Source organism: Thunnus maccoyii, chromosome 17 (genome assembly GCF_910596095.1).
Source record: "Thunnus maccoyii chromosome 17, fThuMac1.1, whole genome shotgun sequence".
Classification (NCBI taxonomy): Eukaryota; Metazoa; Chordata; class Actinopteri; order Scombriformes; family Scombridae; genus Thunnus; species Thunnus maccoyii.
In genome coordinates, this window is record NC_056549.1 from 24,392,098 (window position 1) to 24,406,992 (window position 14,895).

At 39.7% G+C, this 14,895-nt stretch overlaps 1 protein-coding gene across 2 annotated transcripts in view; it reads left to right on the forward strand.

Moving 5' to 3' along the window:
- Positions 1-5,420: 5,420 nt before the first annotated feature.
- The window catches only part of LOC121882090 (exostosin-1-like), a 29,343-nt gene continuing 19,868 nt past the window's right edge, over positions 5,421-14,895 (forward strand). For both annotated transcript variants that reach the window (XM_042390085.1, XM_042390086.1), the window contains exons 1-2: positions 5,421-5,796; positions 6,766-7,517. In XM_042390085.1, coding sequence (XP_042246019.1) covers positions 5,497-5,796; positions 6,766-7,517 — 1,052 coding nt within the window. In that variant the 5' untranslated portion in view covers positions 5,421-5,496. The remainder of the gene's footprint in view (positions 5,797-6,765; positions 7,518-14,895) is intronic.

The following is a 14,895-nucleotide window of genomic DNA, read 5'->3' on the forward strand; positions in this document are numbered from 1 at the left end:
CATCAGGGCATATTCATAAAAAAGGAAGGAATGCAAGTTCTCCCCAGTCCAAATACATCAAGTGCATAAGCAGAAATAATCTAATTATACCACAGATGGACATTAAACAGACAAACAAACAGCCCAAAAATATTTATGATGATGACAATACAGATAAAGGATAAAAGCTGAGGTTGAATTATACAAAACAGCACACTTAATGTATTATCTCATCTTATCTGATATTGCATCTCGACATCAGGTACACTGTGAATGTAACCGAGTAGAATCAAGTATACAGAAATAATTTCAGAGCTGGATCCTAAAAGCTGATACAGGAGAGGAGAGAGACTTTTAGTGCAGCTGAAGTATCCCAGAAGCTTTCAGATTAATGGCGAAAACGAGGAAGTGGAGGAAGTGAAGCGATGGACTGAGACTGGAAGCAGATCAAAGTTGGCTCTCTCTGCTGCTCTGCCTGCACCAACAGGACCTTTTCAGATTTATCATCCCCTAATCGACCATGAGGCTATCAACACCAGCCAATCCTTCAGAGTAAGTAAATGAGAATAAAACTCCAGACTGGTAGTAATATATATGGTAGTGTTTTAGACAAACTTTGTGCGTTGCTGCAATCCAAAGTCATATCTAAGGATTTATGCTGCTTCTTTCTGTACAGCTGGACATTAGAAATGAGAAATCATTGCTAAAGTGTTGCTTTTCAGGTGCTCAGATAAATTCAGACATCCATTGGTTTCCCCTTCCTCATTCCTTTGAGATCCAGGATTCAGTTTGCTCCCATCTCTTTTGAAAGGATCCAGTTTGGTGACAGAAAAACAGGAAACACATAAAACCACATGAGTAACAGTTTTATAGCTATACTATTGAGCAAAATCAAGTACAGGACACAACTTAAAAACAATAAATCATTTTAAAGCCAGATCAAAATCTAAGCCAGTAGGAGGAGAGGAGATTAATGGTGCGAATAAAAAAGTGGAAAAAATGAGACTAGAAACAGGTCAAGTCAGGTAGATGTTACATATTTTTCCCCAAAATTACAAATCAATGGCACTGCGATCAAACCAAAATGACTTTGCAACATGAATCAATTATGTTAGGACAGCTTTTATAAGACCTGGAATAACACGCTGAAACTGAAAGCATAAATACTTAAATCATGCAAATTTATAGTATTTCGAGTGTTAGCTCTGTCAAGTGCAGTAATATGGTAATATTGGGGAGATAAACCAATGCAGATTTTAAGGTTGTCTAGCAATAGATCAATATGGATTTTTTTTTCCAGGCGTTTGTTTTTTCTTTCTTGCGTGCTATATCCCTTAATCTAATTCATACATGCAGCTGTATAAGATGCAAGAATGAAGACCTATAGACCAAAACTGGTCTGTTTCGACTTGCACATAAATGTCACTGTCATCACTGAGCTATAAAGCATCACAGGCTGGCTGGATTAATATTAATGTGCTGTGTGCTGTTTGCTGATCTCGCCTTATATGATTTGTAAGACAGGCACCTCCAGTGTATAAAGGTACTGCCTGGTACAGCTTTAAAAACAGGCATAAAAAACCTCTGCAGTAAACGGTAGCTTACTTATGCCCCGAAGCCACAATTGTTTGTGAAATGGAGTTTGAAAGAGAGGTGTTTCATGCAGTATATTGATTAAAATTGACTGTAGGACAAGTTTGGTCTCTAAATCCTTAGACTTTACCTAAGTTAACTTGTGAAAGGGCCCAAGTCTGGCACTGCTGTGGTGTAATTTTAAGTATCTCCAGATGTACACTATAATAACAAGCTCATACAAGGTCCAACATATATGTATTTGCAAGATATGAAATAAACTGTGGTTTCACAACAAGAGCAAATGAGAGTTTGGTTTAGATTATCCACTGAAACATGTGTGTGTGTGTGTGTGTGTGTGTGTGTGTGTGTGTGTGTGTGTGTGTGTGTGTGACAGCTTGTGTTGAAATGTGGGCTGCAATAGAGACCACAAGATGGCGATGTTTGAGTACATGATGCACAACATCTGTTAACTCCCTCTTTAATGTATGAGTTAATGACATCTATTTAAATCATGAGCAAATTAATTTTATTCAGTCAATGGCATCTATACAACTGACAGCAACATGAAATGAAGGGATGGAAAGATTAGTGGTCCAGACGGTCAGAGTTGATTTATTGGGACAAATATATGAATCATTAAGAGAATTAATGAGCTAAGACTTAATTAAAAGTGCATAGATTCGCAAAAGAGTCAGTTCACTAAACCCTAACAAAATCCCTTTAACGTGATTTGCCACCGAATCATCTTAACTTTAAAAGAAGCATGATATAATTTTGGGAGATAAAGTGCAGCAAAAGATTGATATTTCTTTTACTTTTTATTTAAATGTAACAAATTTCATGTAGATCAGCCAAACTCTCTAACTGACCAACTTTTAAAGCGCATTCGTATCCTCTGCTAAGCACAAGTGATTAAAATGTGCGTATACATCTTAAATATTCTGCATTCTTGTAGAAAACAGAAATTATAGAAAGTTCAGATGTAAATGAAACGACTATGTGCAGAGTAAGAGACAGGCCCACATCTTAAAAACCACAAATTGTGTTGTAATCATGTTCTACAACTTATTCACGCCCATTCTCGCAGGTAGGCAAAGCAAACCCTAAAGTCGCAGATTTCTGAGTGGAGTTTGGTTTGCAAATCCAAAATGTTGATAACTGACAGCCAGCTCAGAAATCCTGAAAACTCCCCTTAGACCTCTCAGCGATCTGGCTTCCAAAGTCATTTCTAGGGACTTTTCTTGTCTTCACTTATCACTTTAATGACACGAACAAAGCTACAAATGCAGTCTGAGAGACTCTGAATTATGGCGAGCTCCCATACTTTATCAGAGCCAGCTGACGCCCCATGCCTGCTCCGATCCCCACAGTCTGCCAGTTTGCTGATGTCTGGCTTATCAGCGCTGCTGCTGCTGCTGCTGCTGCTTCTGGATGCTGCACGGTGGCGCAGCCCAGATCCAAATGAGGACCTGAGGACGGAAACGTGAGGACAGCGGGTCTGTTGGAAATCAGTAGCCGAGATGGAATAACCCAGAGGAACCCCAGTATACACTCATGGTGTTCATTTGATCTAACTCTATTGAGAATTACTGCTACCTGCCACTCAGCAGACCGTGAGGTCGCTCCTAATAGGATTTTATTGATGCGCGTCTCTCCGGATCAGGTGCTTTGGCATTCCCTTTAACTTACCTGGGATGATTATTTCTGCTGTTTTCTCACCGTGAGCGGCGGCAGGTGGGAGAGTGGATTTAAATTCCAAAGTGAAGAGTTTGGATTTTCTCTTGCCGGGATTTTTTTTTTGAAAAGGAGATGGCAGTTGTTGATTGGAGATGTACGCGCCTTGTTAAACACATCAGTTAATTGTGGATGGATGCTGCCGATGGTATCACAGCTTTTCTAGCAGATGAGTGTATTTGTGAATTAACACCGTGGATACCGCCGTGCTGACAGATCGCTGTGTATTCGCCTGGTCGGGGGAGAATCACTCCGTGGTCTTTCCTCGGGGAAAGTTTGAGACTGGGATGGAGCGAAGGATGCATGCAGCGCACCTTGTTTCAGAGCTCACTGAATGCCCCACGCTAATGCTGTAAATAACTGGTGGATGGATTTGTAATTAGGTGTTTTGGTTGGATAACTGGAGAATGTGTATCCAAACTGTGGAGTCCTGCTCAGGCTGGAGGGGAGAGCAGCGGGCATCCCGATCCCTTCCTGGGACCACAGGTGTTCCTTTTAAACAGGTAGGTGATCATTTTCTATTAATGGCCTAACACCAATGAGAAAATTCATATTTGGAAAATTATAACACTGTAGAATCCGCAAGAGCGATGATTCACTACATGCCTGCACTCCAAACTCCATCCAGTAATCTCGCAGATTAGTAATCTTTGCAGCACTGTTTTTCCAACAAATCTTAAAATGACTTTCATTCACCGTTCGTCATTTTATATAGAAGTATATAATTGTTGAAACTGTTTGCATACATCCACAATCTGTTTTTATGAATATGAAAGTTGTCCACCGGGCGCTGTGAGTCGTCTGAAAAAGTTAAAATTTTAACATGTGCAGCAGTTAAGCGAATTAATTTAGAACAATACAAATACTGATTTATAAAATGTATTTAGTCATGTTATATCAAGTCAAAAATCCTTGCTGAAGTACAGTAATGTATGCGTATGGTACACGTCGTCAAAAGATTATATTATAATAAAGTTTGGGTGCTCATGAGCTTTGAGCATCTATTAATATGCCTCACTGACCTGAGCTGATGATTTAAAATGTGATATTATACAAATACAAGAAGGCGGTCAGCAAACAATCAGCTCAGAGGAAATCTTGAATGTACCACTGATTTTCTGTTCTTCAGAATTACATTTTACACATTATATTGATTACAATTTGATCACTGATTACAGCTATTCATATATCATTTAGATGTAAAAAAAAAAAAAAAAAGTTAATTCTTAATAAAAAATCCTCTTTTTATATATCTACCTGACTTTTGTGAATGTCCTGATTAGTTCATTAGATTCACTGTGGACTACAAATTTTGACAAGACTGCAGTATCAGAGTAGCCATACACCTATCAGTTCCATAATATGGGCATTTACTATAGTCATAGAGTAGTGTTTACTTTAAAACCATGTCAATAATCCACAGTAATGTTTTTTTTGGGCTGCAACTAATGATGAATTTCACTATGAATTAATCTGCAGATTATTAAAATGTGAAGAAATGGCACAATTTTCAAGATCCCTTGATGACGTCTTCGAATGTCTTGTTTTGTCCAATCAACAGTCACAAATCCAAAGAATTTGAGTTTACTATCATGTCTGGCACAGAAAAACTTCAAATCCTCACATTTGAAAAGCTGCAACAGGCAAATGTTTGGCATTTTTGTTTAAAAAAATGACTACAATGATTATTCGATTATCAAAAAAGTTGCTGATTAACTTTCTGTTGATCGACTGAATGATTAATCGACTAATCATTGCAGCTCTAGATTTGTTTGAGAAGTTATTAGTGACTTAATTTATGTGTTCATTTCTATTTTTTTCATAGTGACTCCAAATCCCAAAATGCCGAGCTGTGGGTAGAGAAGCTGCGCTGTGGGTCAAGCTGACCTGTGTCTACTTCCCTGCACCCCCTCTCCTCATCTTTTCCCAGTTTTTCCTCCTTTCTCTTCCCCCTTTCCTTTCCTCCTTTTAGTCCGTATTCCCCCTCTTCAACCTTTTATCATCCCTTCCCTCTTTCTCTTTTCCTCCTCCATATTTCTTTATCATCTCTTTCCTCTTTTCCCTCTCTATCATTCTCTACCTCTTTCCCACCTTTCCTCCTTCTCCTCTTGTTGTTGCACCTCCTCCCCATCCTCTCCTTCCCTTGTTCTCCTTGCCCCCCCTTCCCGAACTCACCACCTCCCTCCTTTTCCTCCCCCCACAGCACACATGCAGGCCAAGAAGCGGTACCTGCTCGTGTCTGTGGGGGCCGGTCTTCTCTTCCTCGTCTACCTGTGGGGTCTGCAAATCGGGGAGTTCCAGCAGCAGTCATACCAATATCACCAGTTCCCCCAGTACCCTCAGTATCATCAGTACCACCAGCAGGAGTACCAGTTCTACCGCCAGAGCCAGGAGGTGTACCATCCGAGACCTCAGCCTCTGCCCCAGAGAAGCCCGTCTAGACAGCCCAGGCGCTGGCCAGAGTCAACACAGCTGCTGGAGCCGTACCTGGAGGGGGGAGAGCAGGAGGTAGATACAGGATAACACTGTTTTATAAAACTGGATTTTAATGCTCAGGGATACAAATGGTGATGGGATGATTTTCAAACCCTGATCTCTCATCCTTTTGATTGTACCACAATATCACAATGTACTGTAAGAATAATCCATTACAGGTAAAAGTAGTTTTTTCAAAATGCTATTAAGTAAAAGTATAAAGGTATTATGGGAGGGGGGGTTATAAGATACCAAATGAGGAAGGATTTTACAACTCTGGAAAGTTGTTCCAGTGGTAATCCTTTTATCCTTCATCACGATGATTGCAATGAAAACAGCCAAAATATGTCATCCACATTAGAAATTAATCTGCCAAGAATGTGCACTTGCAGATATTTGATTGGCCAATGCAGCAGCATCTTACCAGATGACGTTGCATTGTTTTGCTGGAAAAGCTGAGCCAGGTTAAATTTTTTGCCCAAAGCCCACTGTGTTGGTACTGCTGCTGTGCCTCAATGATTTTTTTCATGCAGTGCTGTCTGAACATGAGCACAGACATCGGCAACCTGTGATGAGGGGTTGAAAGTAAACATTCCTTCGCTTTAAAGGTTCACAAGCCAAGATGGTTGAGAACCAGTGATTTAGAAAACTCTAAGACAGTCACCATTAGTCTTCTCATGTAGACTGGTTCATAGAACGGCTGTGGCTCAGAAAAACAACAAAGGAATGCAACCTAAGTCAGTATTGCCAGAGAGGTAGGCCGAAGCCCCAGTAAAGTAAGTTTTAAAAAACTTCACTATCCAGAAACCTGTCAAGTGTCATCTGTACACTAACACAGCTCTAAACTGTGATGTGTTTTACTAAAGAATGCAAAGAAATTGATGGATTCATAAGATGGAACAAATACACTGTGCACATAAACCTTGAATATGACAAGGATGTTATAAAAGAACGTCTGTTATAATTTGGGTTGTCCTAACAGTGTTTTGTCTGTCATTGCAGGAGGACAGCCCTCAGCTCCATCACCAGCACACCTCGCCCCGTGAACGGCGGGCGATCCGCGACAACATCTACAAGAACAAGCGCTGCCGCATGGAAACCTGTTTTGACTTTGCTCGCTGCCAGTCGGGCTTCAGGGTTTACATCTACCCTCCACAGAGAGGCGACGAAATATCTGAGACCTACCAGAAGATCCTGTCGTCCATCGAGGAGTCTCGCTTCCACACCACAGACCCATCGAGGGCCTGTCTGTTTATTCTAGCAGTGGACACCTTGGACAGGGACCAGCTCTCAGCTCAGTACGTTCAGAACGTGAGGTCTCGCATCCAAAGCCTGCCGACGTGGAACGATGGCAGGAACCACCTCATATTTAACCTCTACTCTGGCACCTGGCCGGACTACACAGAGGATGTGGGCTTTGAGGTGGGCCAGGCCATGCTGGCCAAGGCCAGCGCTGATGTGGTCAACTTCCGACCCAACTTTGATATTTCCATTCCCCTGTTCTCCAAGGATCACCCGCTAAAAGGAGGGGGCATAGGTTATCTGACGCTCAACGACGCCCCTCCTTCCAGGAAGTACCTGCTGGTTTTCAAAGGGAAGCGGTACTTAACTGGCATTGGTTCAGAGACAAGGAATGCTCTGTATCATGTCCACAATGGGGAAGATATTATCCTGCTGACCACGTGTAAACATGGCAAGGACTGGGAGAAACACAAGGACTCTCGCTGTGACAGAGATAATGAAGAATACTCAAAGTAAGACTTATTTTTTGATCTCTCTACCTTGTTTTCGCTGCTTGTGGGTGTGCATTTATTTCCTTTTGAAAAGAGCCTTGATGCTTTGAAGATCTATCATTTAACAGGCTTTATTAGAGTCTCAATGCAGTCCACATTCACAGTCTTTGTTGGTTTCAGGAGGTCTTGCTGTTTCACTCGAGAAGTCTCTGTATTTTTTGAATTTTGACATGTGAATTCAGTGCCTTTTGTCACTGCACAGTTGGTTGTCACTGATTTTACGTCCTGCAAACAGAGCAGACAGCCTGTGTTTCGGCAGATATTAGCACTGTGGCAGTTATCTTATTTGCTGTTGATTATTTCAAATGCAGCATCATTACAGCTCCTCACAAGTGCTTGTTGTATTTGTGTGCAAGGGTGTTAATCAATTCTAATTTGGTTTATTGGCTGAAAACTGAGTGTCTGGGATTGTAGCTGCTGTGCACAGAGCGCCTCTTTTTTTATGTGTGTGGAACAGGTTGGACGCTTTCATGTACATATTTCACAATTGTCATGGGAGTTGAGCTTCACTATGGCTGTGCTCCTGAGACAAAATGCCGCGAAAATGCAGGTGTGTGTTTGTGCTGCTGTGTCTGTGTAAGAGAGAGAGAGAGGAGCAGGAGAGCAGAGAGGCGTCAACTGTTTAGAGAGGGAAAGTTTTGTCAGCTCAGCAGTTGGTTGAGAGCAAAGTGATCTGAGCCGAGAAGAGAAGTTCACCTTTTGAAAATTTTAGCGAGAGCTGACAGCTGAAAGAAGGGGAACCATTGCATGCAGAGTGAAATGGGAACAACATTCTCAACTTCTCTCGCTTTTCCTGGATATGTTAGCCGACAAGTCATCTGTTGCATATTTTAGGTTTAGCTATTGCCAAGACCCAAAGGAAAATCACTGTGGATCCAGAATCCTGCTAAGTGCTGCTGAACAGCTGCTGAAATGCTACAGTGAGCCTCTCATACAGTGTAGTCTTCAAATATTAGGACATTGACACATTTTTCATTGTTTTGGCTCGATCCTAGCACATTATACTTGAAATAAAACTATGACTATGAGGTTTAACTGCTGATTTTCAGCTTTAAGGATGTTTGAGGGTGTTCGTGTTCATATTGGTGAACAGTGTAGGACTTTTTTAGCCCCGCTAGCGGCATTGCTCCAGGGATGGCGGTGCCAGTTTTTCTGACGTAGGTCAATCCACCAATTTGGTCCAGACAGAAATACCTACTGGATGTAAATATTGTACAGACGTGAATAGTTTACAGATGATGAATCCTAATGACTTTGATGATACCCTGACTTAGTCTTTAATGCCACCATGAGGTTGAGATTTTTGGTTCTGAATGAAATAACTTCATGACTATTGGATAGATTGCTATTAAATTTGGTAGTTTATGTCCCTCTCAGGATAAATAGTCATCACAATGGTGTTCTCCTTTTACATGTAGAGCCATCATCTGGCCAGGCCATTTGTCCAGTAGTTTTGTTTATGACTAAATATCATGAGAATTAATGACCATTAATTGCCATCAGCCACAGCTGTAGGTTATGATTGTGAACATGGTAAACATTATAGCTAATTAGCATTAGCATGTTAACATTGTCATTGTGATCACGTTAGCATGTTGCATTTAGTCCCCCCCCCCATATCTGACAAGAGCCTCACAGAGCCACCAGCATGTCTGTATACTGTATATTCTTACTGTGTGTTCAGACAAAACGCAAAGCAAATTTTAGCAGCAGTGTGATTGCATAAAGGTCAATGGAAAAACATGATTAGACGCAAATTCTCCCGGTTGATTTGAATTGACGTGAAGACGCTAGTTAAAAATGTTTCAACTTGAGTGAAAAATTCATACATATCCTGGAGCTTTATGAATCTACTTCATAAACATACAGAGACAAGAGGAAAGAGACTGGAAGGAAATAACAGAAAGAGTCTCTGGTGAGTTCTTAGTTCATTCAGAGCTGAACATGAACACACAGACACAGTTAGTGCATCTGTTTCCAGACAAGGAAACTATTTTATGGCCCAACAATGTAATGTTCTTAATTTAACCTGACTTCTATCCAGCTCATCATGTGTTTCACATGTTGAACACCAGACTGAAGGCCAAAAAAAAACCCTGAAATAAACAAGAAGTGAAGACGGGACAGTGCAGGTTTGGCAGAGCATCACCAAGGAAGTACAAATATCTGTGGGCCGCAGGCTACGTTCCTCCACCGTTCACCTGATGTGGATATTAACGCCATGAAATTAAAGCTGAGAGTCAGCATTAAAACATAGTCAACATTGTTTCATTTCAAATCTAATGCGCTGAAGTACAAAGCCAACACAGCACACACTGTTCTAATACAAATGGAGTGAGGACAGTAATCATCAGTACACACAGTTTATTTCTCTTTACTCCACAGGCTTGTACCAATACTTTATCAGTTGCAGCTTACATGCTGAGAATAAACATTTCCACAATGCAGACTGAAATTCTGCAATATGCAACTTTTTTAGATAAACGTAACAATAACAAACAGAAAATGGTATATGTGATCAATGTGTGATTACCTGTGACCCTGTGTGCTCTGAAATACCTTTTACTGTATGTTGGGATGTGTTATCGCTTATTTTCTGTAGGTGTGTTGTGTGGTAAGAGGATTATTTCTGTTAATGCGGGTCTGACAGCTACAATGCAGCTTTTTCTTTAACTGAAAACTTTCTGTATATTATCAGCATGTTGTGGTGCATTAAAATGTATTCACTGATGAATGTGGTTGGTAAAACTTATGGTTTTATGAGCTCTTGGTAGCAGCTTTCATAATGGAGGAAATCAAATGATTTTAGTTTCAGTGACTCGGCTACATAATTCACATAAAAGGTGTTATTTTTCCGATTTGAAAAAAGGAAACCCAGCAGTGTACAGTGCCTGCTGCATAAAGCACAAAGGGTGATAATCAATAGAGTACGTACATTAATGAACAGAAAGTGCTTAAGAGGCTCCTTCACTAAATAAATAGTACATTAGTCCACTCTCTGTCTCAGTCTGGCATTGACTTGTTATCCAATACCAAAACCAAAGAGCTTATTCTGATAGCGGCTCTGAGTTTAGCTCTCAGTAGCTCTTGTTTTTTTTTACTCTTGGTTTTTTGTCGTCTGTCATTCCTCATATCTTCTTTAGTTCTCTCTTTTTTCTTTTTTGCAATTGAATCAAAATGTCATTTCAGTTACAACATTTTTCAAGAGGATTGCAAACTTCGTACAAAATTATATCTGCAGCTAAAAATCTATAAAAAGAAATGATTCATGTTATTCACTGAATTGAAGTTTTTTTATTTTGGAACCAACTCAGTTAAAACTGTAGCAAGGCCATCAGCGAGACCAGATATAAAAAACAAACCAGGTTTGGTTCAGCTCCTCATCAAACCAATTTGATGTTCTATTTCAACAACTGATCCTCAGTAATGTGCAGGTGTCATACTGCTGGAAAGTCACATGTTTGATCCTTGGTTTAAGATTAGGGGTTGTAATTTTAGGTCATTTTTTTTTGAAGATTTGTCTTTTAATATTTTATGCGGGATTTTGGAGATGGAACAGAAGTTCTCGGCTACAAATGGGACCACACGCTCACCTTGATTTGAACTAATAATCGCACATCCTCCGTCACACATTGTCACATGGCCAAATAAACAAATAATACTGCTGTAAGATAATCAGTGTAAGTTGGAAAATGCCAAACATAATGTAGAAATGTAGTTAGCAGAGTCTGTGTTGAATGAATGAACACACAATACCGAAATGATAAAATGTTTGTCAGTGCCTTCTAAAGCAACCTTTCAAGCAACCATTATAACAGAAACTGTGAGAATTTTTTGATCTGCCTTCTCTATGGTTAAAACTTTTGTCAAGTTAAGGAAACTAAAACTATTCAGTTAAGGTTAGAGAATGATTGTGATTAACGTTAAAAGAAACCAACACTGACTGTCAGGACACAGGATGAAAGTCGGGGCCTTCCTTGTCAAACACACCTCGCTTTTTGGTGTTACAACAACATTAATCTTCTTCCACCTTTTGTTTTCCTGGTGAGGAAAGTATCACTGGTAAAATGTGACTTTCTGATATTTTGACATATATGTATGTTCATCTTTTCTCATTTAAAAATTTTACATAAAGTACAATGTCTCAAATAAAGAGATTATAATTAGGAGTTGATACCGGCTGACACTGGATTTTTGTGTCCAATACGGATGTTGATATTTAAGAGTTATGTCAGCCTGATATTATTTTTAAACAAACATTTTTGAAACAGATTTAAGGAAAATTTGTTTTTTAAATTTGTTTAATACAATTGCAACTGAGATATGTATTGAGTGGGACTCTAACATTTGAAAAATAAAGCTCTCTTGTGTCACTGTTTATAAATGATATCAAACATATTTTTTGCATTTCTGCCCTCAAATTTCTGATTTCCATTCGGTGGACAAATATGCGGATATTTCTGTGATTAGCTATGTCAGCTGGCCAATTTATCGTTTTTAAGCCCAAATGAAATCACATTTAATCATCCCTCTTTGCAGTCAGAAATGTCAAGACGTTTTTTTAAATGCAGCATCTAACCGGACTGAAGTGACATTTTCGGGTATGTTTACATGCTGTTTAATGTGCTGCAGCTAACCATCTAATTGGCTATCTAGCCTGCTAACTGATGTTAGCAGTGCAGTTTTACCCGGTGAATGTTTTCTGGTGGCTCGTTCAACAAGCTAAGGTGCAGGACAAGACGTGTTCATGTTTATAAGTTAGATAAGAAGGAGACTTTGGCAGGAAAGCTAATGCGGGTTGTTGTTCAGAGCCTGTAGCTCTTGTGTTGTGTAGCAGGATGCTATCAGGCTCAGTGTGACCGTCTGTTCTTTTTTTCTCAAAGGAGAACACAGGACAAGTGATTTACAGATCAGATGTGTATGCTGTAGTAGACAAAAAAAGACAATTTAATTTCAGTTGGACTTTGATATATATAAGAAACAACCTGCCATCTGAGGTTAGTTCAATGTCTCTGCACCTACAAGGACAAAAGTTCCTTCCTGAGAGTCACATATTGTTGAACAACGCCAGCCGTCTGTAAACTTACACGGCTTCACAATCTTTTGAATCTTTCGTGCCTGTTTGCTGCTGCCTGCTCTGGTGTTTTACACACAGCACATCAATACAGACATCACCCAGTGCAGTCAAGGGGGATCCTGCACAGCGAGGCTCCCTGATGGGAACAGAAACCGACGAGGATCTTGAAGCCTCGGGGCGGTCGATAATTGCCCTCCAATTGAATTAAGCTGTGAATGAAGGGGATAGATAGAGATCTCACCTCCCACTGAGTGGTGCAGGATTGAACTCAGGCTGTTTTACTGTACATAGATAACAGCCAGCTGAACCAATTAGAGCCTCGCTGTGTCTCCCCAAAGAATGTTTGATATCGGAGGCTGAGGGCTCAATTTACAGAGCGGCAGATGAAATGCTTAATTCAGATCGCTGTCACGTCTTTCATGATAGCTTTCATGGTCAGAAGAGAGGAGGAGAGAAGAAAGAGGAGTGTAGAAGATGGTCAAATGTGGTGGGAGGTGTCCTGCTGACAGTACAGTAAATCCATAAACATCTCTCTTCATCTTTTCCCCTCTATTCATCGACCTCCTCTCTTTTTATGTTTCCATAGGACCTTCAAGTTAATTTTACACTTTCTTTTCTATTTCTTCATTCTTTACTTCCCTGCTTCAACTTTACTTACAGGTCCTGCAGTGCTGACAGATGCCTTTTCATGCCATAGGAGGGATAGGATATTTACTTTTTGCTCATTTGGAAAAAAATGTTCATCTAAGATAGCAACTGATAAGCTACTTACTACTGTGTTGGGTTTGTTGATTTGTAGGATCTTAAAGCCCCACTTTATAACTTTAGCTAATGTATTAGCAAGCAACTAAACATCCAGGAAACATGACGTAACATCAACCTTCATTTGGAGTTGTGTTTATGGATTTGTAATGAATTTAAGCCCAATAATCATTCTGCTTTTAGCTCTGTTTATCCTGAGAGAAATATGGATGCCTTTTAGCAGATGTTTCACTTTTCTCTACTAGCTGGTTGCTAACCTTGCCATTTGCTCGCATACAGTTAGTCTGTGAGTTCAGACCGGACAGTAACTGTTTCAAAAAACCAAAACAATGACTTTAATGAGGCTAAAAAAACCTTCCTAGAACTGCAGAGTAGATTAGGATACACATTCCTATGAACGTTGGGTTTTTAAAAATACTTTTCAAGTCCACATATCACATTTAAAGCTGTCACTTTTAACATGTTGGAAGATCCATCATGCTGTTAAGTTTTGGAAAGAGAAACCTAGCTAGCCAAGCTGGCATATATTAGTATTGATTTCCAATAGAATTGACCTTTTGTTAATATAATTTTACAACCTTGTCTCTGAGAAATTATGTTTATATCCCACTAGATTGTACAGTAAATATGTTTTAAAGAAATGTAATGATGCCTGAATTAAGTTTTCTGGTGACATAAGGAGAGAATGTTGTTTTTCTGCCCATCCAAATGCCTGAAAAACAAAATCATAAATATATTCAGCATTCAACAAGTGAATGATTCATAGGATGTGGATTGATCAGATATGGTGATGATGTATACATTTGCAAGTGTTTGTGAGTGTGTGACAGATGTTCATGAGAGAAAAGATCTTATTTAACTTTCACAAAAGCTTCAGTTGACAAAATGTTAATGCACCAACTAGTGGCTACACAACCATGAAGGCATTCAACATTTATGAAAGATCAAAATAGACAGCTATTTTTATTCATGTTATTCATCATCCAGTCATCATTCAACCAGTGTGTCTCCATCATCAATTGTTTCATGATAAACAAGTAAAGAAATTGACTGAATGAATTAGTATTAATGTGCTGTTTCTGTTCAGCATCTATTCTGATGTGTCCCAGTGTGCATAAAAATACTCAGATGGAAACACAGCTGCTGTCACATCTGTGAATGTTTGGCAGCTGCAAAATTCAGCATGTATGACGGGAGAAAAGGGTCTGACTGTATTAATTTAAAATGTCAGCTGTGGTCCTGTGGGTAGCCGGTTGGCTGTCACTGTGTAGTGTAGTATGTGTAGTGTGTGTGTGTGTGTGTGTGTGTGTGCGTGTGTGTGTGCGCGCATTTCAGGCTAATGGGAACTCACAGATGATTTACAAAATGATTCATTTTACAGTTGTACTCAAAAATCCAGAAATCTGATGTGTGTTTGTCTAATGCCTGTCACACACACAAACACACACTTCTGATGACATTGCATGGAGTTAAACTCATAGTGAATGCAACTGTAGTGAA